Raw genomic sequence first — 27,223 nt, forward strand, 5'->3', positions numbered from 1 at the left:
GCCAGGGCACTGCCTCGCTGGGCCTCACGTGGCCCAGGGTCCGTGGCACTGAATCCCCACTCGCTTCCCCTCACCATCACCTCGGGGGCGAGGACTTCAGCATGTGGGGGTCGCAGACACCGTCTGTCCACACTTGCTGAGACCCACGGTGGGCACGCCTGCCTCCGGTCCTAGTGCAGGAGCTGTGCTCACAACACAGGGCCCCAGAGCCCGGAACCAGGCCCCACGGGCAGCAGAGGGCCCCAGAGCCCAGAACCAGGCCCCACGGGCAGCGCAGGGCCCCAGAGCCCGGAACCAGGCCCCACGGGCAGCAAACGGCCCCAGAGCCCAGAACCAGGCCCCACGGGCAGCAAAGGGCCCCAGAGCCCGGAAGCAGGCCCCACGGGCAGCAAAGGGCCCCAGAGCCTGGAACCAGGCCCCACGGGCAGCAAAGGCCGCTGAGTGGGTGAGGGAAAGGCGGGCGGAGCACGTGCCCGGTCAGTGCCTGGGCAGGGCTGGCTCACATCGGCTGAGCCACCATGTACACGCGTGTGCCCACCCACACCAAGGGGCAGGGGCCAAGGTGGCAGTGGAGACAAAGCCCCTGCCAGGGGTCACTACACTCAGACACAGGTACACATCCAGACATGTGCGCAATCACAGGTACACACCCATGTAATATCCACACCTACATCCACACCCATGCACACCTGCACACTCAGACACAGGTACACACCCACACACAAACGGGGAACATCACACGCACATCCACACATGTACGCGCCCACTCCTCCAGCTGCACACGTGACACCTCTACACACACAGTCCATGCACACACATGCATGTACACACACTCACCCAAATGCACACACACTCGTCCCCATGTGCACATACATCCGTGTGCACACACACGCCCATCCCTAGGTGTGCACACACACTGACTCGCTCTCCCCAGCAGGGGCCCTCACTCACTAGGACACACAGCCCCTCGGGGAACAGGGCTGAGCCTTGGCCAGACCCCTCTGCTACCCGCACCCCCTGGCACCCCCCTCAGTGGCTCTTGTCCGTAGCCTGGAGGCCGAGGCTGCACAACGCACCCCGTGAGGCCCCACAGAGAGCAGGCTCTCTCCCCAGCAGCTCGGGGTCTGCAGCCCCACCCTCCCAGGGGCTCCCCTCTGGGGCCAGAACAGCCCCCCGAGGGTGGAGGAAAGAAACACAGACTTGGGGGCGGGGCTGCCCTGATCCGCGCCTGGCCTGCTCGCCTGTACCACCGCTCGGTCCCTGTGGCACTGTCCCTACAGCCAGGGCTCAGGCTGGGCGGCCTCCCGGTGGGCTCCTGGCTAAGTCCTCCCACTGCCCCCTGGGGTCACCTCCTGCACCTCATGTGTCCCAGGCAGCGCCCCTGCCACCTCCTCGCACACGCCAGGCTCAGAAGCCAGCTCTGGGAGGAACTTGCTCCGGTACACGGAGCCCCAGGCGCCCAGCTGGGCGAGGGGGCCCGGGGCAAGGGACCTCTGGCCCAGCCTGGTCCTGCAGCCTGGGGCAGCCGTCAGCGTGACCCTGGCACCTGGGGAGATGCCCGCTTCATCAGCCCCTGGACAGCAGCAGCTGGCGGTGAGCTGCAGAGGTGGGCACAGGGCTGCACTGCGCGGTGTCGGCCGCTCCCCAGTGCAGGCTGCCGGCTCCCCCACGAGGCCGGTGCAGAGAGAGGTCCCCAGAGCCCGGCCCAAGTCCTGCCTCTCCTCTGGTAACTTGGGCCAGCTCTAGCCCTCTCGTAAATGGGCTTGTCTCGGGATTCACGGGCTGCCTGGCCCCTCAGGCACCGGCTGCCTGCTGGCTCCCAAGGACCTCACCTGTGGGACCATCCTAGGCCCTCCCCCACTTCCCAGACGAGGACCCGGGGCCTGGCCTCAGAGCTCCTGGGACTCCTCTGCCTACACCCCCTGAGACAAGGGCACCTCCTCCCTGGGCCAGGGCACCCGCGCCCAGCCCGACTCGGAAGGAGGGTCCTCGGTGAGCCCACCTCCAGTGCCTCCTGTCCGTCCTCATCCCAGGGCCCCGGGAGCAACCAGACTCGTGGGTCTGCAGGTCACGTGTTTATTTCTCAGGCGTGTGGGGCACAGGCTGAGCCCTGGCCGGGACCCCACGGGGAGAAGGCGCGCTCCTGCGCTCTGCCTCGCGGCTCCTTCCTCGCCTGGGTGCGGGAGGCCTCCCCCTGGCGGGGCCGCGCTCCACCTGCCGAGCTCGGGTCCCGAACCCCAGGCCCTGCAGTGTCTCTGCCAGGTGCTTCCGGCCCGGGGACACACACACAAGCAGAAGTAACTTCGCGTCACCACCTCGGAATCGAGAGAGGGGGAGAATGCAGGGCAAGCCCAGTGTCTTCCCTGGAGCCAGCCGGCCGCAGTGGGGAAGGTTGGGCAGGGCCGGTGCCTGGGACACGTGGCCCCCGCTGGAGCCCGGCCGGCCACAGTGGGGAAGGCTGGGCAGGGCCGGTGCCTGGGACACGTGGCCCCTGCTGGTGCCCGGCTGGCCGCAGTGGGGAAGGCTGGGCAGGGCAGTGCCCAGGCCACGTGGCCCAAGCCAGCAGGCACAGGATCTGAGGGCCACCCATCAGCCCTCTGCAGGGTGACAGCTGTCACAATTCAGAGCCAAGGAGTGACCCTCAGTGGCCCACAGAGTGTGGTTACCATCTGCTTGTCTCACCTCCCGCCCGTGTCACCTCCTACCCATGTCATGTCCCACCAGTGTCACCTCCCACCAGTGTCACCTCCCACTTGTGTCACCTCCCACCTGTGTCACCTCCCACCCGTGTCACCTCCCACCCGTGTCACCTCCCATCCATGTCACCTGTGTCACCTCCCACCCATGTCACCTCCTACCCATGTCACCTCCTGCCCGTGTCACCTCCTACCTGTGTCACCTCCCGCCAGTGTCACCTCCCGCCCGTGTCATCTCCCACCCGTGTCATCTCCCGCCCGTGTCACCTCCCACCCATGTCACCTCCCACCCATGTCACCTCCTGCCTGTGTCACCTCCCGCCTGTATCACCTCCCGCCTGTGTCACCTCTTGCCCGTGTCACCTCCTACCTGTGTCACCTCCCACCTGTGTCACCTCCTACCCATGTCACCTCCCACCAGTGTCACCTCCCACCCGTGTCACCTACCTGTGTCACCTCCCACCTGTGTCACCTCCCACCCGTGTCACCTCCCACCTGTGTCACCTCCCACCCGTGTCACCTACCTGTGTCACCTCCCACCCGTGTCACCTTCCGCCTGTGTCACCTCCCGCCTGTGTCACCTCCCACCTATGTCACCTCCTGCCTGTGTCACCTCCCACCTGTGTCACCTCCCACCCGTGTCTCCATCTGCTGCTTGGGTGCTCAGGCACGGAGCACTGAGCGCCCACCTGTGGGGTGACCTTCTGTCCTCCCCACTTTGCCGGCAGGAACCGGGCCCGAGCCCACCTGGGGTTGCAGAGCAGCCCATCGCCTGAGGGCACAGAGAGCCCCGCGCCCCCTCCCCTCGTGCGTCGCCGCCCGCGTGCAGGAGCAGGAGAGAGAAGTGCAGCGGGGCGGGGGGGGTGGCTCTCCTGGGTTGGTGGTGCCGTGGGGCTGTGCCCAGGCAGGGGCGGCTCCCGGGGGGGGGGCTCTCCCGGGTTGGTGGCGCTGTGGGGCTGTGTCCGGGCAGGGGTGGTTGCGTGGGTGGGGGGTGCTCTCCTGGGTTGGTGGTGCCAGGGGGCTGTGCCCAGGCAGGGGTGGTTGCGTGGGTGGGGGTGCTCTCCTGGGTTGGTGGCGCTGCGGGGCTGTGCCCAGGCAGGGGTGGTTGCGTGGGTGGGGGGTGCTCTCCTGAGTTGGTGGTGCCAGGGGGCTGTGCCCAGGCAGGGGTGGTTGCGTGGGTGGGGGGTGCTCTCCCGGGTTGGTGGCACTGCGGGGCTGTGCCCAGGCAGGGGTGGTTGCGTGGGTGGGGGGTGCTCTCCTGGGTTGGTGGCGCTGCGGGGCTGTGCCCAGGCAGGGGTGGTTGCGTGGGTGGGGGGTGCTCTCCCGGGTTGGTGGCGCTGCGGGGCTGTGCCCAGGCAGGGGTGGTTGCGTGGGTGGGGGGTGCTCTCCCGGGTTGGTGGTGCCGTGGGGCTGTGCCCAGGCAGGGGTGGTTGCGTGGGTGGGGGGTGCTCTCCCGGGTTGGTGGCGCCGTGGGGCTGTGCCCAGGCAGGGGTGGTTGCATGGGTGGGGGGTGCTCTCCCGGGTTGGTGGCGCTGCGGGGCTGTGCCCAGGCAGGGGTGGTTGCGTGGGTGGGGGGTGCTCTCCCGGGTTGGTGGCGCTGCGGGGCTGTGCCCAGGCAGGGGTGGTTGCGTGGGTGGGGGGTGCTCTCCCGGGTTGGTGGTGCCGTGGGGCTGTGCCCAGGCAGGGGTGGTTGCGTGGGTGGGGGGTGCTCTCCCGGGTTGGTGGTGCCGTGGGGCTGTGCCCAGGCAGGGGTGGTTGCGTGGGTGGGGGGTGCTCTCCCGGGTTGGTGGTGCTGCGGGGCTGTGCCCAGGCAGGGGCGGCTGTGCGGGGGGTGGGGGGTGCTCTCCCGGGTTGGTGGCGCTGCGGGGCTGTGCCCGGGCAGGGGCGGCTGTGCGTAGGGGTGCTTGGAGGAAACACGGTACCGATGGAGTCCTGGAGCAGGTGCGTGAGGCTGCTGTTGCGGTAGGGGACGTGGGCTCGGCGCTGCGACAGGGCCCCCAGGACGTCCGCCAGGGCCGCCAGACTCCGGTTGATGAAGGAGGCCTCCCTCAGGGCCAAGCCGGTCACCCCAGACTCGCCTGGGACCGTGCAGAGCCCGGGGGGTTACCTTGGCTGCAGGAAGGGCTGGGGGGGCACAGAGCCGCCTCCCTCTCCCGCCCCTTCGCTCCCCAGAGGCGCTCCTGAGGTTGGCGGCAGGAGGGGCACAGGTGCCTGGGAAGCCATGAACCTACATCTTCCTCAGCGAACGCCCTCCACCCTCCAAGCCGGAGCCAGGCTCGGGGCGGAAGTCCAGCCTCCCTCCGCTCCAAGGGCGGGAGGAACAAGGCTCTGGGCCGTGGGGGTCGGGCTGAGGGTCTTTGAGAGGGGTCGGGGTTCCCAGGCGAAGCTGAAGGCACCACGCCCCACGTGGAGTGCCTGTGACCCCAGCTCCGGCCGACGCGGACTCGGGAGGAAACGGTGGTGGCCCCAGTGACGGGGTCCCTGCCACCCCCGTGAGGCCCAGATGGAGCTCCCGGTTCCCCGCTCCAGCCTTGGCTCAGCCCTGGCTGAGTGGAGTGAGGAGAGGGTGGGAGATCACCTCCCTCTCCCTAAGTATTAGGAAAGAATTTAAATTTAAGGGTAAAATTCTCTTGGGAGAGAAAATGCATGTCCAGAGCCCCCATGTCTGGCTCTGTAGCACCCCCAGGTCCAGGGCTTCTGTAAACACCTGTGCCCCCCACACTCCTCCCCCTCCCCGGGCAGACCTGGAGGCCCCCACCTGTGCCCCTCCCCAACCCCGGGCAGACCCCCCCCCCCACTCACCAATGCACTCACTGCCGGCCAAGTCCACCAGTTGCAGCCGGGGCTGCACCTGCTCCAGCTGCAGGTGGCCTGCACGGTCCCCGGGAACCAGCGCTGGGGGGGTGGCGTTGGGGGGCTGCTGGAGGGGCCCCACTTGCAGCTGGCCTGGTGCCCGGAGAGCGACAAACAGGGACAACTGGGTTACTTCATCTCTGAGATGGACGTGGGCACCGAGGGGCAGGCAGAGGAGCAGGGCAGAGGCCGGCCTCACACCCGTCCGCCCCCAGGAGAGGGCCGGCTGCTTCTCGGCCGGGGTCGTGCAGCCGCCTCCCAGAGGCTTTGGCTGCAGTGGAAATACCAGGAGAGACCCGCCTCCATGGCGGCCACGCCGGCTTCCCCTCTGGGCTCTGGTTCCCCCTGCCTCCCACCCTCCTCCCCTTCCGCCAGGTCCCAGGGCCTTGGGCTTGGACGCGGCTGCGGTGCCCACGCCGGGTGCCGGGCGATGCCTCAGCCCTGCGGCCCTGCGGCCCTCCTCCCCTTCCGTGGACCAGCGGAACACGGACGGAGACTCTACCGGGGCTGTCGGAGGAGCCGGCCGCGGCCAGGCTCACGGTGATGATGAGGTGCGAGCGGGAAGAGGCGGCATGCACCAGGGTGGGGTGCTGCGCCCGGAGCCGCAGGCCCCCGTGGACGAGCCTCATGAGTTCCCCGGCGCTGCCCACGGCCCTGGCGGGGGACAGACAGCAGGCGTGAGGGGGCTGCGCCGTGTCAGCCTCGGTGGCTCGTCTCACAGAAGCTGCGGACGTGGCCCAAGGCCGGCCCTGGACAGAGCACTGCATGGTGGGTGTCCTGCCTGGCCCAGGGCCACCCCGCCCGTGTCACCGGCCCTCTCTCAGTGGCCGGTTACTTGTGGCACCCTCACGGGCCCGAGGGCTGAACTCCTCTCTCCTGAGCCACGTGCGTGAGATGGAAGCACGCCCCCTCTCCGTGGGCAAGGCGGCTGCGGGCAGGGCTCCGGGCCAGCAGCAGGAGGCACGGACGGCGCCTGCCAGTCACAGGCGGACGCCTGGGTCCCTGTGTGGCGACCGTGGCTGCGTTCCAAGTCTCAAACGCTGTGTGCAGGGCCCTCCCGGGAGGGCAAATTCCTCCCTCACGCGGGAGCTCCCACGCAGCCGTGGACTCACGCACACTCAGGACAGGACTCTGGCCAGGTGAGGCCCGAGCTGGGTCCCTGGGGTGACCCCGGCTGCTGGGGCAGCAGTCCCACCCCCTCACTCGCCGGCCCAGGGCTCTTGGGAATTTGTTTTTGAAGACACATTTATTTATGGGGTTTTTAAGAACAATTCCTGTCTCGCTCATACTCCCACGGCTTCACTATGATCTCGCCGGTGCCCAGCACTCGCGTGGGTCTGGGTACAGGGCCCGGTATGAAGCAGCCGCAGCACAGGTCACCGGCGACTCCTGAGAGGCCACGCTTCCACGGGTGGCCAGGACCACCCCTCCCAGCACTAGGGAACAGCGCCACAGGCCGTTCCACGCACGCATCCGTGGCCCGCCCCGCCAGCACGCTGGCCGCACACGGGCCTGAGAGCCAGGCCACAGGCACTCACCGGCGGGCCAGCGCGGAGACCTCCGTCCTGCCCTCCTTGGTCGTGGTCACCTCGCGCTTGGCCCCGGCCAGGCCCGCAGAGCCGTCCTTAGCCAGAAGGTCAAACACGTCGTTGTTGTAAACTTGCACCATGGACACGTGCAGCCGTGGGCTCCGGGAGGGGTCCTCCGACAGCAGCCTGGGAGACCACAGGGGTTAAACCCTCAGGGGCCAGGACCACGCCTCCCCCAAGCCTGGAAGACTGGCTCCCCAGCACAGGAGCCCCCCAGGGGACGCTCCCGCACAGAGCCCCTTGGGCCAGGGGTCGCTGGCCTGGGCAGGGTCCTACCGATAGCAAGGCCACTCAGGGGGAGGGGCGTCCTGTGAAATCGCGGGGTGAAGACCCCACAGCAGTGTGGGACCCGGAGCCCACACGGACAGCAGCAGGAGACTGCATGAGCCCATCTGTCCACCGTGGCCGGGCCCACGGCGCCTGCCCGGCTGTGTAAACCCATTCTGCTTCGGGGCAGCCCGCGGCCAGAGCCCTGGGCTCTGATTCTGTTCGTGCCTCCGACCGGGCTCTGCCAGCAGGCTCGCGGCAGAGCCTCCCCCGCCGGGCTGGCGGCCTGGGCTGGCAGGGACGGAGACGGCACAGGGATCCCGACTCCGATGGCATCCAGAACACTTGCAGGGAAATTTGCACGCCCAGGTCTCGAAGCACCGTTAAAGCGTTGAGCAAGGGGGTGACTTAGCCGCGTCCGAGGCGGGATCCCGGTTTGTGCGGCGGCCGCCTGTTTCTAGATGGTTCCGACAGCCACGTTTCCCTAACTCTTCCTCCGCGGGAGCCGGGGGCTCTGCACTGCCCGCCCTGCCTGCTGCCCTCACTGGCAAGCTGCAGTCTGCAAACTCGGGACCAGCCAGGCATGGGCCGTGCAAGGGTCACGAGCTGCCTTGACCCTCATGTAGGGCACACGCCCGTGACTCCAGCCCAAGGCTGCCCCAGCCTTGTGAGAAGGGAGTGGACACAGACCCTGAGCAACACCTTGGGGTCGCAGCGCCCACTGGCCAAGGCTTGTCCTGCTGTCTCAGGCCCCGCCACCCACACAGGAAGATAGCGGTGTGCTGTGAGCACGCCCCCGCTCTTCCTCTGGTCTCCCCGGGTCGGCCTGCAGTCCCCACCCCTCCCGCTGGGCTTGCACTGGCTGGGCACAGTGCCAGGGCTCCCTGTTGAGAGAGGCGGCCCCTGTGTTCACCTGGGTCCCGGTAGATTCCAGGATGGAGCTGAGACAGGGCTGATGGAGGTGTGGGCCAGCGAGCGACGCCAGGGGCCGAGGGGACACGGCCCTGCCCGGCAGCCAAGGGCTCCCCGCTCGCGGTGGCCACGCTGGGGATCACTGCCCCCAGAAAGAGCCGTCCTCTAGGGTCAGCCCCGCCAGCACCCCTGTGCCCGCACCTGCTGTCACGCGTCCTGAGCTTCTGACACAGAATCCCACCTGGAGGGGCCAAGGAGGCCGCTGTCCCCCAGATGGACAGTGCCGCGGTTCCTCCCCAGGGCTGCGCGGGGGCAGGATGGACAGTGCCGTGTTCCTCCCCAGGACTGCGTGGGGGCGGGATGGACAGTGCCACGTTCCTCCCCAGGGCTGCGCAGGGGCGGGATGGACAGTGCCACGTTCCTCCCCAGGGCTGCGCGGGGGCGGGATGGAGAGTGCCACGTTCCTCCCCAGGGCTGCGCGGGGGCGGGATGGAGAGTGCCACGTTCCTCCCCAGGGCTGCGCGGGGGTGGGATGGAGAGTGCCACGTTCCTCCCCAGGGCTGCGCGGGGGTGGGATGGACAGTGCCGCGTTCCTCCCCAGGGCTGCGCGGGGGCGGGATGGACAGTGCCGCGTTCCTCCCCAGGGCTGCGCGGGGGTGGGATGGAGAGTGCCACGTTCCTCCCCAGGGCTGCGCGGGGGCGGGGGGCGGGAGGCGGGCGGGCAGGCCCTAGCTCCCTGGGGCACTGCCCCGAGCAGGACGTGCGTCTCCTGGAGCAGGTTCCCGTGAGCGAGCTGTCAGCAAAGCCACAGCCCGCGCCCTGCTGTGGACGCCCAGCCTCCAGATCTGCGCGCCGGACAGGCCGCTTCCCTTCGGAGGGGTCTCGTCCTAGTAACACACACTGCCCACCACAACGGCCTCCTCCTGCCCGCCCTCCCCCTCAGCGTGGCCACGACGCTCGCTCTGGCGCCAGGAGCGCCCCAGCCAGGCCCACTCCCTGGGGAGGGCACGGCCCCCACGACCCTGTGCCCCCACCACCAGGTTGTGGCCGAGTCGTGGTTCACCCTCCCCTCCCCCCGCACGGCCCCCACGACCCTGTCCCCCCCTGGGTTGTGGCCAAGTCGTGGTTCGCCCTCCCCTCCCCCCGCATGGCCGCTGTCCCTGTGCCCCCCCGGGTTGTGGCCGAGTCGTGGTTCGCCCTCCCCTCCCCCCGCACGGCCGCTGTCCTGCCCCTGTCCCCGCCCTCAGAGGCACCTGAAGAGCTCCCGGGCGGCTCTGGGGACGAGGCCCCTGTCGTCGCCGTGAGCGGGCTCGGCCTCCGCGTGCCGGCCCAGCATGGTGTAGCTCTTGCCGCTGCCGGTCTGGCCGTACGCCATGATGCACACGTTGTACCTGCGGGGAACGCGGCCTCGAGGTGTGGACGCACCGGGGCTCCGGCACCCGTCCTGCTCCTGCACCCCTCGAAGTTAGGCCTCGCTGACCGGCACCACCGCCTGCTGACCCCGCCCGGCTGCGGCCTCGTCACACCTCGGTGTACCGACTCACACACACACAACAGGGCACACTGAAGTGTACACACACAACACGCTACACTGAAGTGTACACACACACAACACGGCACACTGAAGTGTACTCACACAACACGACACACACACACAACACGGCACACTGAAGAGTACACACACACACAACACGCTACACTGAAGTGTACACACACACAACACGGCACACTGAAGTGTACACACACAACACGGCACACACACAACACGGCACACTGAAGTGTGCACACACACAACACGGCACACTGAAGAGTACACACACACACAACACGCTACACTGAAGTGTACACACACAACACGGCACACTGAAGTGTACACACACACAACACGGCACACTGAAGTGTACACACACAACACGGCACACTGAAGAGTACACACACACACAACACGCTACACTGAAGTGTACACACACAACACGGCACACTGAAGTGTACACACACACAACACGGCACACTGAAGAGTACACACACACACAACACGCTACACTGAAGTGTACACACACACAACACGGCACACTGAAGTGTACACACACAACACGGCACACACACAACACGGCACACTGAAGTGTGCACACACACAACACGGCACACTGAAGAGTACACACACACACAACACGCTACACTGAAGTGTACACACACAACACGGCACACTGAAGTGTACACACACACAACACGGCACACTGAAGTGTACACACACAACACGGCACACTGAAGAGTACACACACACACAACACGCTACACTGAAGTGTACACACACAACACGGCACACTGAAGTGTACACACACACAACACGGCACACTGAAGAGTACACACACACACACAACACGCTACACTGAAGTGTACACACACACAACACGGCACACTGAAGTGTACACACACAACACGGCACACACACAACACGGCACACTGAAGTGTGCACACACACAACACGGCACACTGAAGAGTACACACACACACAACACGCTACACTGAAGTGTACACACACACAACACGGCACACTGAAGTGTACACACACAACACGGCACACTGAAGTGTACACACACAACACGGCACACACACAACACGGCACACTGAAGTGTGCACACACACAACACGGCACACTGAAGAGTACACACACACACAACACGCTACACTGAAGTGTACACACACAACACGGCACACTGAAGTGTACACACACACAACACGGCACACTGAAGTGTACACACACAACACGGCACACTGAAGTGTACACACACACAACACGGCACACTGAAGAGTACACACACACACAACACGCTACACTGAAGTGTACACACACACAACACGGCACACTGAAGAGTACACACACACACAACACGCTACACTGAAGTGTACACACACAACACGGCACACTGAAGTGTACACACACACAACACGGCACACTGAAGTGTACACACACAACACGGCACACTGAAGTGTACACACACACAACACGGCACACTGAAGAGTACACACACACACAACACGGCACACTGAAGTGTACACACACATACAACACGGCACACTGAAGAGTACACACACACACAACACGGCACACTGACGTGTACACACACACAACACGGCACACTGAAGAGTACACACACACAACATGCTACACTGAAGTGTACACATACAACACGCTACACTGAAGTGTACACACACACAACACGGCACACTGAAGTGTATATACGCACAACACAACACACTGAAGTGTACACACACAACACGCTACACTGAAGTGTACACACACACAACACGGCACACTGAAGAGTACACACACACACAACACGGCACACTGAAGTGTACACACACATACAACACGGCACACTGAAGAGTACACACACACACAACACGGCACACTGACGTGTACACACACACAACACGGCACACTGAAGTGTACACACACAATATGGCACACTGAAGTGTACACACACACAACACGCTACACTGAAGTGTACATGCACACAACACGGCACACTGAAGTGTACACACACAACACGGCACACACACAACACGGCACACTGAAGTGTGCACACACACAACAGGGCACACTGAAGTGTACACACACAACACGGCACACTGAAGTGTACACACACACAACACGGCACACTGAAGAGTACACACACACACAACACGCTACACTGAAGTGTACACACACAACACGGCACACTGAAGTGTACACACACACAACACGGCACACTGAAGTGTACACACACAACACGGCACACTGAAGAGTACACACACACACAACACGCTACACTGAAGTGTACACACACAACACGGCACACTGAAGTGTACACACGCACAACACAACACACTGAAGTGTACACACACAACACGGCACACTGAAGTGTACACACACACAACACGGCATACTGAAGAGTACACACACACAACATGCTACACTGAAGTGTACACACACAACACGGCACACTGAAGTGTACACACACACAACACGCTACACTGAAGTGTACATGCACACAACATGGCACACTGAAGAGTACACACACACAACACGGCACACTGAAGTGTACACACACACACAACACGGCACACTGAAGTGTACACACACACACAACACGGCACACTGAAGTGTACACACACAATATGGCACACTGAAGTATACACACACACAACACAGCACACTGAAGTGTACACACACACAATATGGCACACCATGCTACACTGAAGTGTACACACACGGCACACCATGCTACACTGAAATGCACACACACAACACAGCACACCATGCCACATTGAAGTGCACACACACACAACACGCCACACCACGCTACACTGAGGTGTACACACATACCAGTGCACTTACATTCACACACAGACACGCACACACAATCTGTGTCATACCAGTGCACTGATACACACACACCACACAACCAGCCACAGAGCACTGACACCCGCACTCACACACGTGTGCGCACAGCACAGTCACACACAGCACACTAAAGTATACTCAGACACAAATGCACACACACAGCATGCCTCCCACCAGTGCCCTGAATCACACACACACACACAGCACACGTCACACCACGGAGCCCTGAATCACACCCGCACTCACACGCGTGTGCACACAGCCCGAGGCCGTGGCTTCCTCTCTCCGCCGTGCTCGCCCCGTGGGCTGTGGCTCTAATCCAGATGCTGTCCCGGTCCCCGAGCAGGGCCTGGGCTGGGCCGGGCAGCCTGCTGAGAACCGCGCTGCCCGTCGCTGGCAGCGTCAATCCCCGTGCCCTGGAGAGACGCGGCTCCTGGTGTCTGCCCGCATTCACACGTGGCTGCAGCTGTCCCTGGACAGACACTCCTGGCCCCTAACCGAGACACCACTGCCCCTGGGCCCCACGGCAGCATTGCCGAGAACAGAGGGCTGAGCCCCAAAGGGCACAGCCACGGCACCAGCCGAGCTGACCACAGACGACAAATGCGACCTGCCCGGGAGCCCCGGGGCCCCGGGACAGGAAGGGAGCTGCGGCCAGTCTGGAAGCCACAGCCGCCCCGGAACACTCTCTGGGGCCCAAGCACGGGCGCCCTTGACGCATGGCCTTCACATCTCCTCACTCCTCTCCCGGAGCCGACAGCACCCGGGAACAGCAGAGTCCACACCAGGGCAGCCCCAGAGCCAGCGCTGACCCCGCCCTGCACCCTCCCCCTGTACCCTGCACACTGCCTCTGTACCCAGCACCCTTCCCCTACACTCTGTACCCGCCCCCTGCACCCTCCACCCTGTAATCTCCCATGCACCCTGAACCCAGCACCCTCCCCCTGTACCCTCCCCCTGCACCCTGCACCCAGCACCCTGAACCCAGCACCCTCCCTCTGCACCCTGCACCCTCTCTCTGCACCCTCCCCCTGCACCCTTCACCCTCCCCCCTGCACCCTGCCTCTGCACCCTGCATCCTGCACCCTCCCCCTGCACCCTGCACCTTCCCCCTGGAACCCTGCACCCAGCACCCTTCCCCTGCACCCTCCCCCTGCACCCTGCAAACTCACCCTGCACCCAGCACCCTCCCCCTGCACCCTGCAAACTCACCCTGCACCCAGCACCCTCCCTCTGCACCCTGCACCCTCCCTCTGCACCCTCCCCCTGCACCCTTCACCCTCCCCCCTGCACCCTGCCTCTGCACCCTGCATCCTGCACCCTCCCCCTGCACCCTGCACCTTCCCCCTGGAACCCTGCACCCAGCACCCTTCCCCTGCACCCTCCCCCTGCACCCTGCAAACTCACCCTGCACCCAGCACCCTGCACCCTCCCCCTGCACCCTCCCCTCTGCACCCTGCCTCTGCACCCTGCACCCTCCCTCTGCACCCTCCCCCTGCACCCAGCACCCTGCCCCCTGTACCCTCCCTCTGCAGCCCGAGGGCAGGCTCGGAGCCAAGGCTGCAGTCTCTGTACCCCGAGGTTTGCTGGAAGTTACCATAACTGTGGTCATCATTAGCTCACCCGTCCAGGAGAGACGTAAGAAGGGGACGCACGTCCTCAAATACCTCCCTCTGAGATTCTGCTGGACCATAAACTCTGAAAGAGCGAAAACGAGGCATCACTGGAAGGGAAGGGAGCTGCCCAGACACCTGAGTTTCCCACAGAAACTCCCAGCACACTCCAGACGTGCAAACCCCCAACACACTCCAGACGTGCAAACGCGCAGCACACTCCAGACGTGCAAACCCCCAGCACACTCCAGACGTGCAAACCCCCAGCACACTCCAGACGTGCAAACCCCCAGCACACTCCAGACATGCAAACCCCAACACACTCCAGACGTGCAAACTCCCAGCATACTCCAGACGTGCAAACTCCCAACACACTGCAGACATGCAAACTCCCAGCACACTCCAGACGTGCAAACCCCAACACACTCCAGACGTGCAAACCCCAACACACTGCAGACGTGCAAACCCCCAACACACTCCAGACGTGCAAACCCCCAGCACACTCCAGACGTGCAAACCCCAACACACTGCAGACGTGCAAACCCCCAACACACTGCAGACGTGCAAACCCCAACACACTCCAGACGTGCAAACCCCCAGCACACTCCAGACGTGCAAACCCCAACACACTGCAGACGTGCAAACCCCCAACACACTGCAGACGTGCAAACCCCAACACACTGCAGACGTGCAAACTCCCAGCACACTCCAGACGTGCAAACTCCCAACACACTGCAGACGTGCAAACCCCAACACACTGCAGACGTGCAAACCCCCAACACACTGCAGACGTGCAAACTCCCAGCACACTCCAGACGTGCAAACCCCAACACACTGCAGACGTGCAAACTCCCAGCACACTGCAGACGTGCAAACTCCCAACACACTGCAGACGTGCAAACCCCAACACACTGCAGACGTGCAAACCCCCAACATACTCCAGACGTGCAAACCCCAACACACTCCAGACGTGCAAACTCCCAGCACACTCCAGACGTGCAAACTCCCAACACACTCCAGACGTGCAAACGCCAGCACACTGCACACATGCAAACTGTCATGCACAAAAGGTGAATCTGTGTGGCTTCCCAGGCTCACAGGGGTGAAGGACGAGCGAGGGTTCTGCATCCGATGTCACCCAAGTGTCGCAAACCCAGGCAGAGAGAAGTGCTCCCCGGGGAGGGGGAGGGCGCAGCCGACTGTGGCTGATTCGCTCTACTCAGCCATCCAGCCGCAGCAGTGCAAACACCCTGCTCTGGGAACATTCTACGAGGCCACCAAACTTTCGTCTTCATGCCTGGAACGCGCGTTTCCCGGGCTCCAGGGCACGGAGCAGGTGGACACCCTTGGGAACCGGGGAGACGGGGGGGGGGGGCACATCCCTTCACGAACCGCCATCAGCATCACTCAACCTGAAGACACAGACTCAGGGGTTCGCCCACGGATCTGCACACGGATTGCCTGTAAATGCGATGAACTGAAACAACGGCTTGGGCCCGGCGCTGTGGCACAGCAGGCTAAGCTGCCACGCGTGACGTGCCACGCCGTATCAGAGCGCTGCCGCACATCTCAGCTGCTCGGCTCCCAGCCCAGCTTCCTGCTGCTGCACCAGGGAACCCAGCAAGACATGGCCCAGTCCTCCAGCCCCCAGCACCTGTGTGGGGGACCCAGACCCTGCTGTCGTGGCCATGTGGGGAGTGAACCAGCGAATGGAACACTCCCCTCTCTCTGTCACTCTGCCTTTCAAGTAAACAAATCCTTACAAACAACTCATCAGTCCACAGGATCCGTCAGGGGCAGCTCTGCCGGCCCCCACACCAACACAGTATGTGGCCCGAGAGCACCCACCTTTCAAAGCGGTAAGTCTTATTGATGGGGGGGTGACTGGGACGGTGGCACCTCACCAGGACAGTTTCCTGACGGTAAAGAACAAACAGGTGGTCAGACGGGGCCCTGAGCGAGGCGTCCAGCGGCCACCGCCTGCTTTCGTCACCAGCTCACCAGAGCACAGGCCCAGCCCCCGCCGACAGATCGCAAGTGACGCAGGGCCAGGGAGCCTGGCCGGGGCCCACGCAGCCCCCAGACGCAGTCCTTGCTCTCTGCCGGGCCCCGCTAAGCAGACCAGAGCCCCCTCGCGAGCACCCCTGGCTCCAGCACCTGAGGTTCTAACAGGCAGGCGCCTCTCGGGCCCCAGCCCTCGCCATGACCCAGCCGGGGGTGGCGGAGCGGGGCTGCCTGACCCCAGGGCACGTGGACTCTGATCGTGCTGAGCACAGCAGTTTCAGCACGGAATGTGAAATCAGCACTCAAGGAAGCTCGGAGCCAAGTTGTTCAATCCTAAAATAAATGTGAATTCATCAAAAACCAGAGCTCCAGGAGAAACTGTCCTCTTAACAAAACAAACCCTGCAATTGCACAAGAGGTCGGCGGCGCCCAGACAGCGGCTGCTGGGCAGACCGTCCAGCGTCTGACTGTACCATCATGCGTGTGTATCCATGTGTGTCCATGTGTGCGTGCGCCAGGAGTCAAGGGTACTGCAAGAAACCCACGCAGGCTGGCGCCGTGGCTCACTAGGCTAATCCTCCACCTAGCGGCGCCGGCACACCGGGTTCTAGTCCCGGTTGGGGCACCGGATTCTGTCCCAGTTGCCCCTCTTCCAGGCCAGCTCTCTGCTGTGGCCAGGGAGTGCAGTGGAGGATGGCCCAAGTGCTTGGGCCCTGCACCCCATGGGAGACCAGGAGAAGCACCTGGCTCCTGCCATCGGATCAGCGCAGTGTGCCGGCTGCAGCAGCCATTGGAGGATGAGCCAATGGCAAAGGAAGACCTTTCTCTCTGTCTCTCTCTCTCTCTCACTGTCCACTCTGCCTGAAGAAAGAAAGGAAGGAAGGAAGGAAGGAAGGAAGGAAGGAAGGAAGGAAGGAAGGAAGGAAGGAAGGAAGGAAGGAAGGAAGGAAGGAAGGAAGGAAGGAAAAGAGAAAGAGAGAAAGAGAGAAAGAGAGAAAGAGAGAGAGAGAGAGAGAGAGAGAAAGAAAGAAAGAAACCCACCCATGGCAAATGGGGCTAAAGCAGACATTGATTTGGTGCAATGTTTTTTGAGATCTATTTGCTGTTTGTCCTAACACGCCTCTCCCGTGAGCCCCTGTGTGTGCCGACAGCCACACCTGTGCGTCAGCAGTGTCCCGTCGGGGCTCACAGAGCAGGCTGGGGGCTGGGGGCTGGGCTGTGTGCTGAGGGCTCCCCAGGGCTGAGCTGGGACGCAGACACACGGTCTCCCTGACACTGAGATTGTGGGGACGCAGGACGCTTTCCCGTCTTCACGCCGCAGGGGTCACAGGTGCATGGGGTAAACCGAGCAGCAAGAGCAAATGCTAGACAACAGCCCAGGCGGAGCCGGCCTGGCCACACGGGCACCTGGCGGGTGCCCCAGCTCCGGCTCCCGCTGCGCCGCCCGCGCTGTCCCCACCCTGCGAGGCAGGGCTCGCCATCTCCCTGGCAGACCTGTCTCCGCCCTGTGCAGTACACCAGGCCGTGGAAATCCCCCAAGACCCCAGGCTGGCGACCACCCTGGCCCAGAGGGAGGCTCAGGAGGGAAGGAGGTGGGCCCCAGGCCGGGAGCACTGCGGGGGTGCCACAGGTCCCACCCCCTCAGCTCCCACTGTGTGTGCGTGACCAGGATGGTGAGGGCGGGGCTGAGGAAGTCCGTGGCACCTGGGAGCGGCCAGCGTGGCCTCCGGACCACAGTGAGAACAGTGTGCCTGTGTGCTCACACTGCTCTCCCGGGGGCGGGGTCCTTCTTGGGGGTGGGGTCGCTCTCCCAGAGCTCCTTTCTGCACCCAGTCTGTCCCAGGCGCCTTCTCCGCACCGGAGCCCACATCGGGAGCCACACGTTCCCGCACAGGGAAGTCACGTGCCCTGTGACAGAGGCCGCCCAACACTGGGCGGGGGCCGGGAGCCACGGCTCAGAAGCTCAGCAGGCCACGCACGGCGTCCCCCGCCATCCACTGTGAACCGGGGGCAGCCAGCGGTGCTCAGGGGTGCCCGAGAGCTGACAGGACAGGGCCGGGACCGGGGAGGAGGGGACGGCCACACGCACTGCGAAACTGCACCCTTAGAACGGCTAACGGAACCTTGTGTCTTGTGTTGTGTGCCTTGTATTTGCAAAAACGACACACCTGAGGGTGCGCCGGGAACCCAGGGCTGAGGTGACCTGAGTGTGTGCTCCAGGTCCAGGAAGGGAACAGAGACGTGGGAGCGTGCGCCTGTTCCCACCGCGCTTGGGGCAGTCCCGGGGTCGTCCCGGCACTGATACCGAGGCGGGGGCAGCTGTGGCCCCCCCGCAGCGAGGGGAGGGGGGGCAGGCGGGGCCACGGTCACAGCCGGCAGGGGCGGGAGGGGCAGACGGCCCGTCCCCCTGTTCTGACCACAGACGGCGGACAGACGGGCGGCTTTGTGCTGTGTGAAGTGTGGGACACGCACCAGGAGCGGTCCCTTCCGTGGTGTGATGAGAGCACACGGTGACGTCTGAGCCCCTGACTGCTGGGGGACGGCCAGGCAGGCAGGGACCCCCCACGGCTTGCAGAGGTTTCTCTGCGCATGGGATGGATGCAAAGCCTTCTGGGAGAACAGCGCCCTGTTCCCAGGTAAGGGGCCCAGCGGCTGGACACTCCACTGGCTCCCAGGCTCAGAGCCCCGCGGGGCAGGGCGGGGGCGGGGCAGGCAGCCCGTGGGGTGGGTGCTATTCCTTATCTCTCCCCCAGAGGGCAGCTCCACCCACAGTGGAAATCCGATCTCTGCTCCCCAACTTTGACACCTGCTTCCAGCAGGAGCCCCGGGGGCCGCCCCACCCCCACCGGCTGGTCAGCCCCTCTGCCCGCCTCTCTGTTGGGGCAGGAAAGTGCCCCTCTCCCCCCCTGCCCCCAGACCCTCCTTCTGCTCTGCCGCCCCGGTCCCCGCCCCCGCCCCCGCCCCCGCCCCCGCCCCCGCGGCAGGATGAGCTCTGCAGGCCCAGCACCGCCCAGTGCCCAGCGCCAGCGCCTGCATTTTTGATGACCTGGAAGCAGAGCCAGTGAGCACGGGAGGGCGAGTTCCAGGCACCCCTCCCACCGCGCAGCCCCCCCACGCCGTGCACCCCGAGACTGACTCCAGGGGCCACCCTGCCTCACTCCCACCCCAGGAAGGACCCGGACGCCAAACGTGAGCTCTCGCAGGACGGTGGCCGGGGGCGCGCTGGCACCATTTTGTCATCGCCGCTGGCTGCTGGGGCCGGAGGGCGGGCGGAGGCGCTGAGGCTCCGGCGCTCCGGCTCAGGTTAAACAAGGGGACGCCAGGAACACCGACCGTCAGCGCACTCCCTTCCAGAAACATCTGACCGAGTCGGTGGGCACCGCGCACGGAGCAGCCAGGGGACGCGGCCGACCGCCTTCTGAAGGGAGCAGCCTGCACTGCGGCTGTGAGACACGGGATGTGAGAGGGGCAGAGCCGGCGCCGTGGCGGCAAAGGTAAAGCCGCCGCCTGCAGTGCCGGCATCCCACACGGGCGCCGGTTCAAGTCCCTGCTCCACTTCCCATCCAGCTCTCTGCTGTGGCCTGGGAAAGCAGCAGAAGATGGCCCGAGTCCTTGGGCCCCTGCACCTGCGTGGGAGACCTGGAAGAAGCTCCTGGCTTCAGCCTGGCTGTTGCAGCCATTTGGGGAGTGAACCAGCAGATGGAAGACCTCTCTCTCTCTCTCTCTCTCTCTCTCTCTCTCTCTCTTTAACTCTTCCTTTCAAATAAATAAATCTTTAAAAAAATAAAATAGGAAGAAGAGGAGGAAGGGCGGAGCAGGGAGCAGCCCGAGCGAACGGGTGGGCCCGACAGGCGACTTCCACCTTTGATCCTTGCAACTCTGTTTTTAAAAATCCCAGGAAACCGGGACGTGGTTCCTGACATCATAACGACTTCCAGGTCCTCCCAGGTGGCTGCCACTTGGGGAATAGACCCAGGATGTCGCAGCGGGAAAGGACACGCCCGCCCCGGTGGGGCCACGGCAACACGTCCAGGAGTGGGTTCCGGGGGCCGTCTCCCTGTCACAGCACAGGCACAAAGCGCCGTGGGATGGGCTGTGAGTGTCTGGATTTCTCCCGCGGGGACAGGCACGCGTTGGGCGCCCACCCTGCCACGGGCTGCCCTGAGCGTGCGTGGCAAGCAGAGCTCAGAGCCCGGCCCTGGTGGGGAGCAAGCCCAGCGCCGTACAAGAACCAGACAAGCGGACGGGGAGGTGCCTTGAGCTCACGCCCGTGAGCCCACTGCCCCCGCAGCAGGGCCGGGCCCGCACAGTGAGGGCCAGTCCAGGCCATGGGAGCCAGAGGAGCCCCAGCGACCGGGCGTTAAGGCTTTGCCTGGGGTCACAGGGTGGCTGGCTCTACCAGCCATGGTCAGAAATCACCAAATGCCACAGCAAAGAGAACCACAGTGGCCACGGGCAGCTGGGCAGGCGCTCAGGGCACGGCCACCGATCCCTTCCCCCACTCTGGCGCCCGACACAAGATGGGGATGAAATGAGAAGCACAAATGGCCCCCTAGGATGGCGGCCAGGAGCGAGGGCCGGGCCCCCCACGGGACAGGCCCCCATGGGGTGGGCCCCCACGGGACAGGCCCCCATGGGACAAGCCCCCCACGGGACAGGCCCCCCATGGGACAGGCCCCCACGGGACGGGCCCCCACGGGACGGGCCCCCATGGGATGGGCCCCCATGGGACTGGCCCCCACGGGACGGGTCCCCACAGGACGAGCCCCCATGGGACAGGCCCCCATGGGACTGGCCCCCACGGGATGGGTCCCCATGGGACAGGCCCCCCACGGGATGGGCCCCCCTCGGGACAAGCCCCGCCTCCACGGGACGGGCCCCCCACAGGCCGCACCCCCACGGGACAGGCCCCCACAGGACGGCCCCCCACGGGACAGGCCCCCACGGGATGGGCCCCCACGGGATGGGCCCCCACGGGATGGGCCCCCACGGGATGAGCCCCTACGGGACGAGCCCCCATGGGATGGGCCCCCACGGGACAGGGCCCCCACGGGACAGGCCCCCACAAGACAGGCCCCCACGGGACGGGCCCCCCATGGGACAGGCCCCCCACGGGACGAGTGAGGCCACAACTGAGGCCCCGCGTGTCCAGCAGGAGCCCAGCTCCTACAGACCCCGGAGATGAAGAGCAGGGAGCCGGGCCACGGGCGCAGCACTGACCCCGTCTTGCCGTCCCTCTGCGCCCTCGGGGCCCGTCCGGGGACGGTGCATTCTGGGGGTGCAGCCCTGCCCCCGTGCCACCCGAGGGGCCCACTTCCTCCCAGGGGCCAATGCCTGGGGGCTCACAGGGCTCCCAAGAGGGGAGTGGGCCGATGCCTGTGGTTTGCGGGGCAGCACCCACCAAGCCCCGCTACCCTCGCCCTCTAGACGGCGGCGTCTCTGGGGCGGGGAGCCCCGCGGAGGGACGGCGCCTCTCCAAGCACCAGGGACCTACTCACGTCGTCCATGGCGTGGGCCACTTCCCCAGAGCCGGAGCTGCGGGAATAAAACAGCGCTGCACACACGCGTCTCCCAGCGCCGTCTGTCCTGGCCTCTGGGCCACCCCCACCCCCGGCCCCCTCACCCTGGGCCGACCCTGGCCCCCACCTCCTCGGGGCCCCGGGCCCCGTCTGCTGCCCTTCGCTCCCCTCTCTGCCCCGTCCGTTTCCCCTCGCTCTGCCCTCCAGGCCCTGTCGCTCTCTCCCCTCCCTCCACTTCCTCCCAAATTCTCCAGCTCTCCTTCCACCCCTCCCTCCCACACTTTCGTCCTCCGTGTGCGCTCCGGGGCAGCCTCCTGCCTTAGGACGGGTGCCGCGAGGGAGCCCCCCAAGGGCTCTGTGCGGTCACCAGTGCCCACAGGGGCAGCAGGTTCCACACCAGAACAAATGCGCGGCCTGACACAGGGCAGGCAGCGGTCACCGAGCTGGGGCCGGCGTTGCGGCACTCCGGGCTGAGCCCTGCTTGCCACGCTGGCAGCCCACACAGGAGCGCCGGTTCCGGTCCCGCTGCTCTGCCTCTGATCCACTCCCTGCTAACGGCCTGGGAGGGCAGCAGGGGACGGCCAAGTGCTTGGGCCCTGCACCCACGTGGGAGGCCCAGAGGGAGCTCCTGGCTCCTGGCTTCAGCCTGGCCCAGACCTGCTTGTTGCAGCCGTTTGGTGAGTGAATCAGTGGGCGGAAGATCAATCTCTCTCTCCCCCCCCTTCCCCTAACTCCCTCCCTCTCTCTCTCTCTCCCCCCACTTCCCCTATCTCCCTCCCTCTCTCCCTCTCTCTCCCCTCCCCCTCTCCCTCTCTCCCCCTCCCCCTCTTCCTTTTTCTCTCTCTCCCCCTCCCCCTCTCCCTCTCTCTCCTCTCTCTCTCTCCCCTCCCCCTCCCTCTCCTGCTATAAATTACAAATAAACAAATCTCTTTCTTTAAAATGGTGACTGAAACCTGTTGTGAGCCTGTGAGAAGCCGGGCAGCCTGGAGCAGCACTGGCGGTGGAGCCCACCTTGGGGCCAGGGGCAGAGAAACAGGTGTGGCAGTGGGTGTCACTTCCAACACACACATGCACACACGCTTGCATATATACATGTGTGCATACACGTGCACGCATGCTAACACATATGCACACATGTGCAAACACGTGCACATGCATGTGTGCTCACACACATGCACACATGCTAACACATATACACACGTGCAAACACGTGCACATGCATGACGTGTGCTCACACACGTGCACACACTTAGTACATGCACACCCACATATATGCACTCGTTTAGCACACAATGTGCACGCGCATGAACACGTTCACACACGCGTGTACACCCCTGGAGCAGGCCTCGCTCACCCGTTCTGGGGGCCTGGACCCTCCAGTTCGCCGTCCAGAGGCAGCAGGGGGCGGATTCGGCAGTGGACGCGGACGTTCCCCTTCAGCTCCTGCAAGGACAGGGAGCCGTCACGGCCACTGCCACCAGCGGGGCGGCTGGGCCGCTGGACGTCGCCCTAGAGGGCCAGGAAGTGGTGGTCGGCTCAGGACTCAGCCTGGCTCGGCCGAGAGCAGCGTCCAGGCTTCTGCCTCACTCACACTTAGAGTCTGTCCCCCGGGGGCAGGCGCGTGCCAGGCGCCCTTCAGTCCCCAGGGGCTCTGGGGGGACCCTCACCCTCCACCGAGAGGAGAGGGCCCAGGAAGAACCAGCCACGGGCAGTGCTGGACGGGGAAACCCAAGCTGGGTTCCTATAGCAACGAATGCCCCGAGGGGCCGTGTCCGGCCATGAGCTGGCGGCCACCTCCTTCCAGGCTGATGACCGACGGGGCGGATGCCACAGACCCCGCTGCTGCCCTCACCAGGGCCTGCACTGCAGAATTCCTTCCCCTCCCACGTGGAGAGCTTCCGGTCAGAGACGGGCGGCTCCTGGACCCTGCACACCCTCTGCCCCCCCCCCCCCCAGCCACCACCGCTGACCTGGCCAACACCCGGCCTGCTCCCACCCCTCTCTGACGCCGCCTCCGAGCGTGGGTCACGCTAATCCAGACGTCCCCTGGAGAGCAGCCCAGCAGCTGCCCCGAGGACGGATGCCCAGCTCGGGGCTCCCGGCTAAACCATCCGTCTTTGGGACCCTGGACCCACCCTCCCAGCCCCCGGTGGTGGAAACCTGCTCGGGGGAGCAGCAGAAATGCCGGCACACGTGCAGATCTGCCAGAGGCCTGAGCACGCCGCACCGGACGCCGTCTCGCGGGGAGAGCTGGGCACCGGGAAGGGAAGACCCCAGGGGATCATGCCACAGAAGACAGATGTCAATCAAAGGAGACGGCAGGACTGGGCCAGGCCAGCCGGCTACACGCGCATGGACAGGAGGCGCTCACCTGCAGGCCAGAGCAGCCTCGGGGGCCTGGAAGCGGTTGTGGCCTCTGGGCTCCCCCCAAGGCTGCCATCGCCCTCTGGGTCACGGACACTGGACCCCGCAGGCCCCCCGGGCCGGGGGATCCTGGGAGGGCTGCCCACCGCGGGCCAGTCTCACTCGGGGTCCCCCCAGGGCCGTGGGGGCCCGACGCCATCCCGGCGTGGCGCGGCCGCTCACCACCAGACGGTTGTGCAGGTGCTTCCTCCTCTGCTTTTCCAGCTCGTGGCGCGCGCTGACTTCCCGCAGCGACTGCTGCAGACCGACGGCCTGGGCCTGGCAGGCTGGGAGGACAGGTGCGCCTGTTAGCACGGCGCCCACGGCCTCCTCCAGGGGCACGAGGTGGTGCCGGCCGGCACCGGGCCACGAGCCCTCTGGCCTCCGGGTGCGCCATCCCCAGCGGCTCAGCCAGGGATCCCGGCCACACACGGCCAGGCCACAGGGAAGGCGCCAGCACGGTCCCGCCTCCGCCCCCTCTGGGGCTTTCTAGAAAACACCTCATCTTTCCAAAGCTCAGAGAGACCACTGTCCCTAAAGTAGCAGCGCTGTCTCTCCCTGGAGCACGCGATTTGCAAGATCACGCGTGTGTGCCCATGCATGCTCACCAGCACACGCATGCGCACACGCTGCACTCACTGCCAAGGTTCTCAGAGGGGTGGGGGGGCACTGAACCAGGCGCCAGCTCTCGGCACGCTGGGGTTGATAGAACACGGTTCACTCTCCCACGCACCCGCTGTGGGGTCACAGCAGGAAGACGGCTCCTACGGCCCCATCTCCATCACCGCTGGACGGCGTGGACACAGGAACCCCGGGCCAGGGGAGGAAGGGCGGGACCCAGGCACGCCTTCCACTGGGGACTAGCGAGGCTGTAGCACTTTACCAGGCCACAGAGCAAACGTGGCCTCCTCCGTGGGTTTAAGTTCTGAGGTTTGAGACAATGAACCCAGGCGCAGGCCCCGCTGCCCCGTGTGACTCTCACGTCCCAGATCCCAGCGCTGGCTCGAGCCCGCCACGCTGCTTCTGTCCCAGCCCGAGAGGCAGCAGACCTGGCTCAAGTGCTCTGGGCCCCTGACACCCACGTGGGAGACCCATTGGAGTCCCTGGCTACCGGCTGAGGGAGGGCGGGGGGGGTGGGCAGCTTGGGACCCAGGGCACCAAAAGTGCCTGAGCAACTCAGGTCTTGTCCCTGGGAAAGAAAAGGCATCGGGAACCTGCCTCCCAGCCACGGTTCCCCCCAACGCCGCCGCGCTGCGGGGGACCAGGCCGGCCCCTCACCTTGCAGAGTCTGCCCCTGGAGCTGCGCCGCCTGTGCCGCGGCCACGGCTGCGGCCACGCCGGCCCCGCACTGAGCCTGGAAATCCCCGAGAAGCCCCGTGGTGGAGGCCTGGAACTCCCTCAGCTCCCGCTTCAGCGTCTGCAGGGCGAGAGGCAGCCGGGAGTCGGATGGGTGTGCACCTGCTCCTCGCGCAGCCTCGCTGCCTGGCAGCCGGCCCACTCCCAGGAGGCAAGAACTGACCGCGCCACGGCCACGCAGGACTCCACTCCCCCCACCCCCACCCACGCGCAGCAGGGGTCTCGCTGCGCCCACGCCCTGGCCCGCTCCGGACATCCAGGCTCCGTGGAGCCAGGATTTGTACTCCAGAAAGCAACATCTGTGATTTCACGGCTTTCAAGTGTGAGAAATTCAGAGTCAAACATCCCACCAACGTCCGCAGGAAGCAGCGCTCGGTGCAGAGCGCGAGGGTCTCAGGCGCCCGGCGCTTCCTGTCTGCTGCCTTCCTTAAGCGGGAACAAAGCCGCCACCTTCCAGGAGGGCGGTCACCAAGAGCATGCGTCCCCGGGAGCCGCCTGCCAGGGCGAGGACAGGGCAGACCCCAGGCAGCGGCGCGGGGGGCGTGGGATGCAGACGCCGTGCCAGGAGGCGGCACGCAGCGCTCCCGTTCCACGGCTGACACCGAACGCCCTGGAAGCTCAGGAGGCGAGCAGCTGGGACAGGAGCTGGACCCGCTGTCCTGTCCCCGGGGGCGGCTTCCTTGTGTTAGGGGACTTGCTGATACACGGTCAGAACTGCAGAGTCTCGTCGAGAACGTCCAGCTCTGCGGCCGCGAGGACAGGGACGGACGCCCCTCGGCTGGAGGAGGGCGCGGCGGAATCAGAGAGCGACCGCCACGCTCCGGCACACAAAAGCGCCTGGGGTGGGGGGGTCTGAATCTGGATTAATCCTGTTTGCAGATGGTGTTTTGCTTGCTGTCACAATGGTTTCTTGCTTCCTAATCTTTCCCCCAGTCACCTGTTTGAAACAATGCTCCTAGGAGCTTGAAAACACCCGCGACCCGGCAGCCTGGCGTGGCGCCAGCCCCTGCCCCGCGGGAACGCGGCTCTCCCGGCATGCCTCTGCTGTCAGAAACTGCCGGGGCTCTCCCAGAGGCGTCCACTCTGCCGACGCGGTGACCGGGGACCGCGCACCAGCCGCCAGCACACGCGGCGTGCTAGCTCCCCACTGCTCTTCCCCACCTCCCGGGGCGCGGTCGGTCGAGAGCCGAACCCCGACGATGAAGATCCTCAGGACTCACAGCCCGCCATGGGCAGACGCCGGCTCCCTCCCACTCACCTCTCAGTGCCCACGGGGCGGGGGTGGGGGGTCCCCGACAGGCGACACGCACACAGCCCCCTGGAAACACGGGGGTGGGTCTGTACCTGCAGCTGGCGGCAGAGCTGGCTCGCGGCCGAGCCCGAGCAGGCGCACACGCGCGGGGTCTCAGCCCTGCAGGCCTCTCTGCGACTCTTGCCCATCCTTTCTCGGCACTGCTGGGCGGGAAAACGGAAGCTAAGCAAGACCAGGACGCCAAGCACGGGCGCCTCTTTGCGGACAGGAGAGGCGGCCCAGCGGCCTGGGGCCTGGACTGCAGCAGGGAGCCGGCGTGGTGGCGGCTGTCCCCCGGTGCTGGCCGGTGCAGAGGAGGGGCAAGGGTGTCCA

General features: G+C 65.2%; 1 protein-coding gene across 8 annotated transcripts; it reads right to left on the bottom strand.

Moving 5' to 3' along the window:
* Nucleotides 1-2,062: 2,062 nt before the first annotated feature.
* Nucleotides 2,063-25,869, bottom strand: KIF25 (kinesin family member 25). 8 transcript variants are annotated; one of them, XM_089332440.1, is made up of 12 exons: nucleotides 25,522-25,869; nucleotides 24,427-24,530; nucleotides 23,195-23,283; nucleotides 21,820-21,856; nucleotides 16,166-16,233; nucleotides 14,328-14,402; nucleotides 9,571-9,708; nucleotides 7,088-7,264; nucleotides 6,052-6,203; nucleotides 5,499-5,642; nucleotides 4,619-4,774; nucleotides 2,063-2,315 (listed from the first exon to the last, which is right to left on the bottom strand). In XM_089332440.1, the coding sequence occupies exons 1-12, from the start codon at nucleotides 25,853-25,855 to the stop codon at nucleotides 2,077-2,079; spliced, it is 1,713 nt and encodes a 570-aa protein (XP_089188566.1). In that variant the 5' UTR covers nucleotides 25,856-25,869; the 3' UTR covers nucleotides 2,063-2,076. The 8 variants fall into 8 exon arrangements, with proteins under 8 accessions (XP_089188566.1, XP_089188568.1, XP_089188567.1 ...); XM_089332442.1 differs by lacking the exon at nucleotides 9,571-9,708; XM_089332441.1 differs by lacking the exons at nucleotides 16,166-16,233; nucleotides 21,820-21,856.
* Nucleotides 25,870-27,223: the final 1,354 nt, after the last annotated feature.

Source organism: Oryctolagus cuniculus, chromosome 5 (assembly GCF_051225735.1).
Source record: "Oryctolagus cuniculus isolate XC-2025 breed Fujian yellow rabbit chromosome 5, ASM5122573v1, whole genome shotgun sequence".
Taxonomy (NCBI): Eukaryota; Metazoa; Chordata; class Mammalia; order Lagomorpha; family Leporidae; genus Oryctolagus; species Oryctolagus cuniculus.

Excerpts from the sequence above, each read along its gene's own strand:
- KIF25 (XM_089332440.1), bottom strand. The coding sequence starts at position 25,855 with ATGTCCGGAGCGGGCCAGGGCGTGGGCGCAGCGAGACCCCTGCTGCGC. Across the intron at positions 9,709-14,327 it reads CTTACGTCTCTCCTGGACGG|GTACAACGTGTGCATCATGG; the intron begins GTGAGCTAATGA and ends CGTTCCCCGCAG. Across the intron at positions 7,265-9,570 it reads GCCGCCCGGGAGCTCTTCAG|GCTGCTGTCGGAGGACCCCT; the intron begins GTGCCTCTGAGG and ends GTGGTCTCCCAG.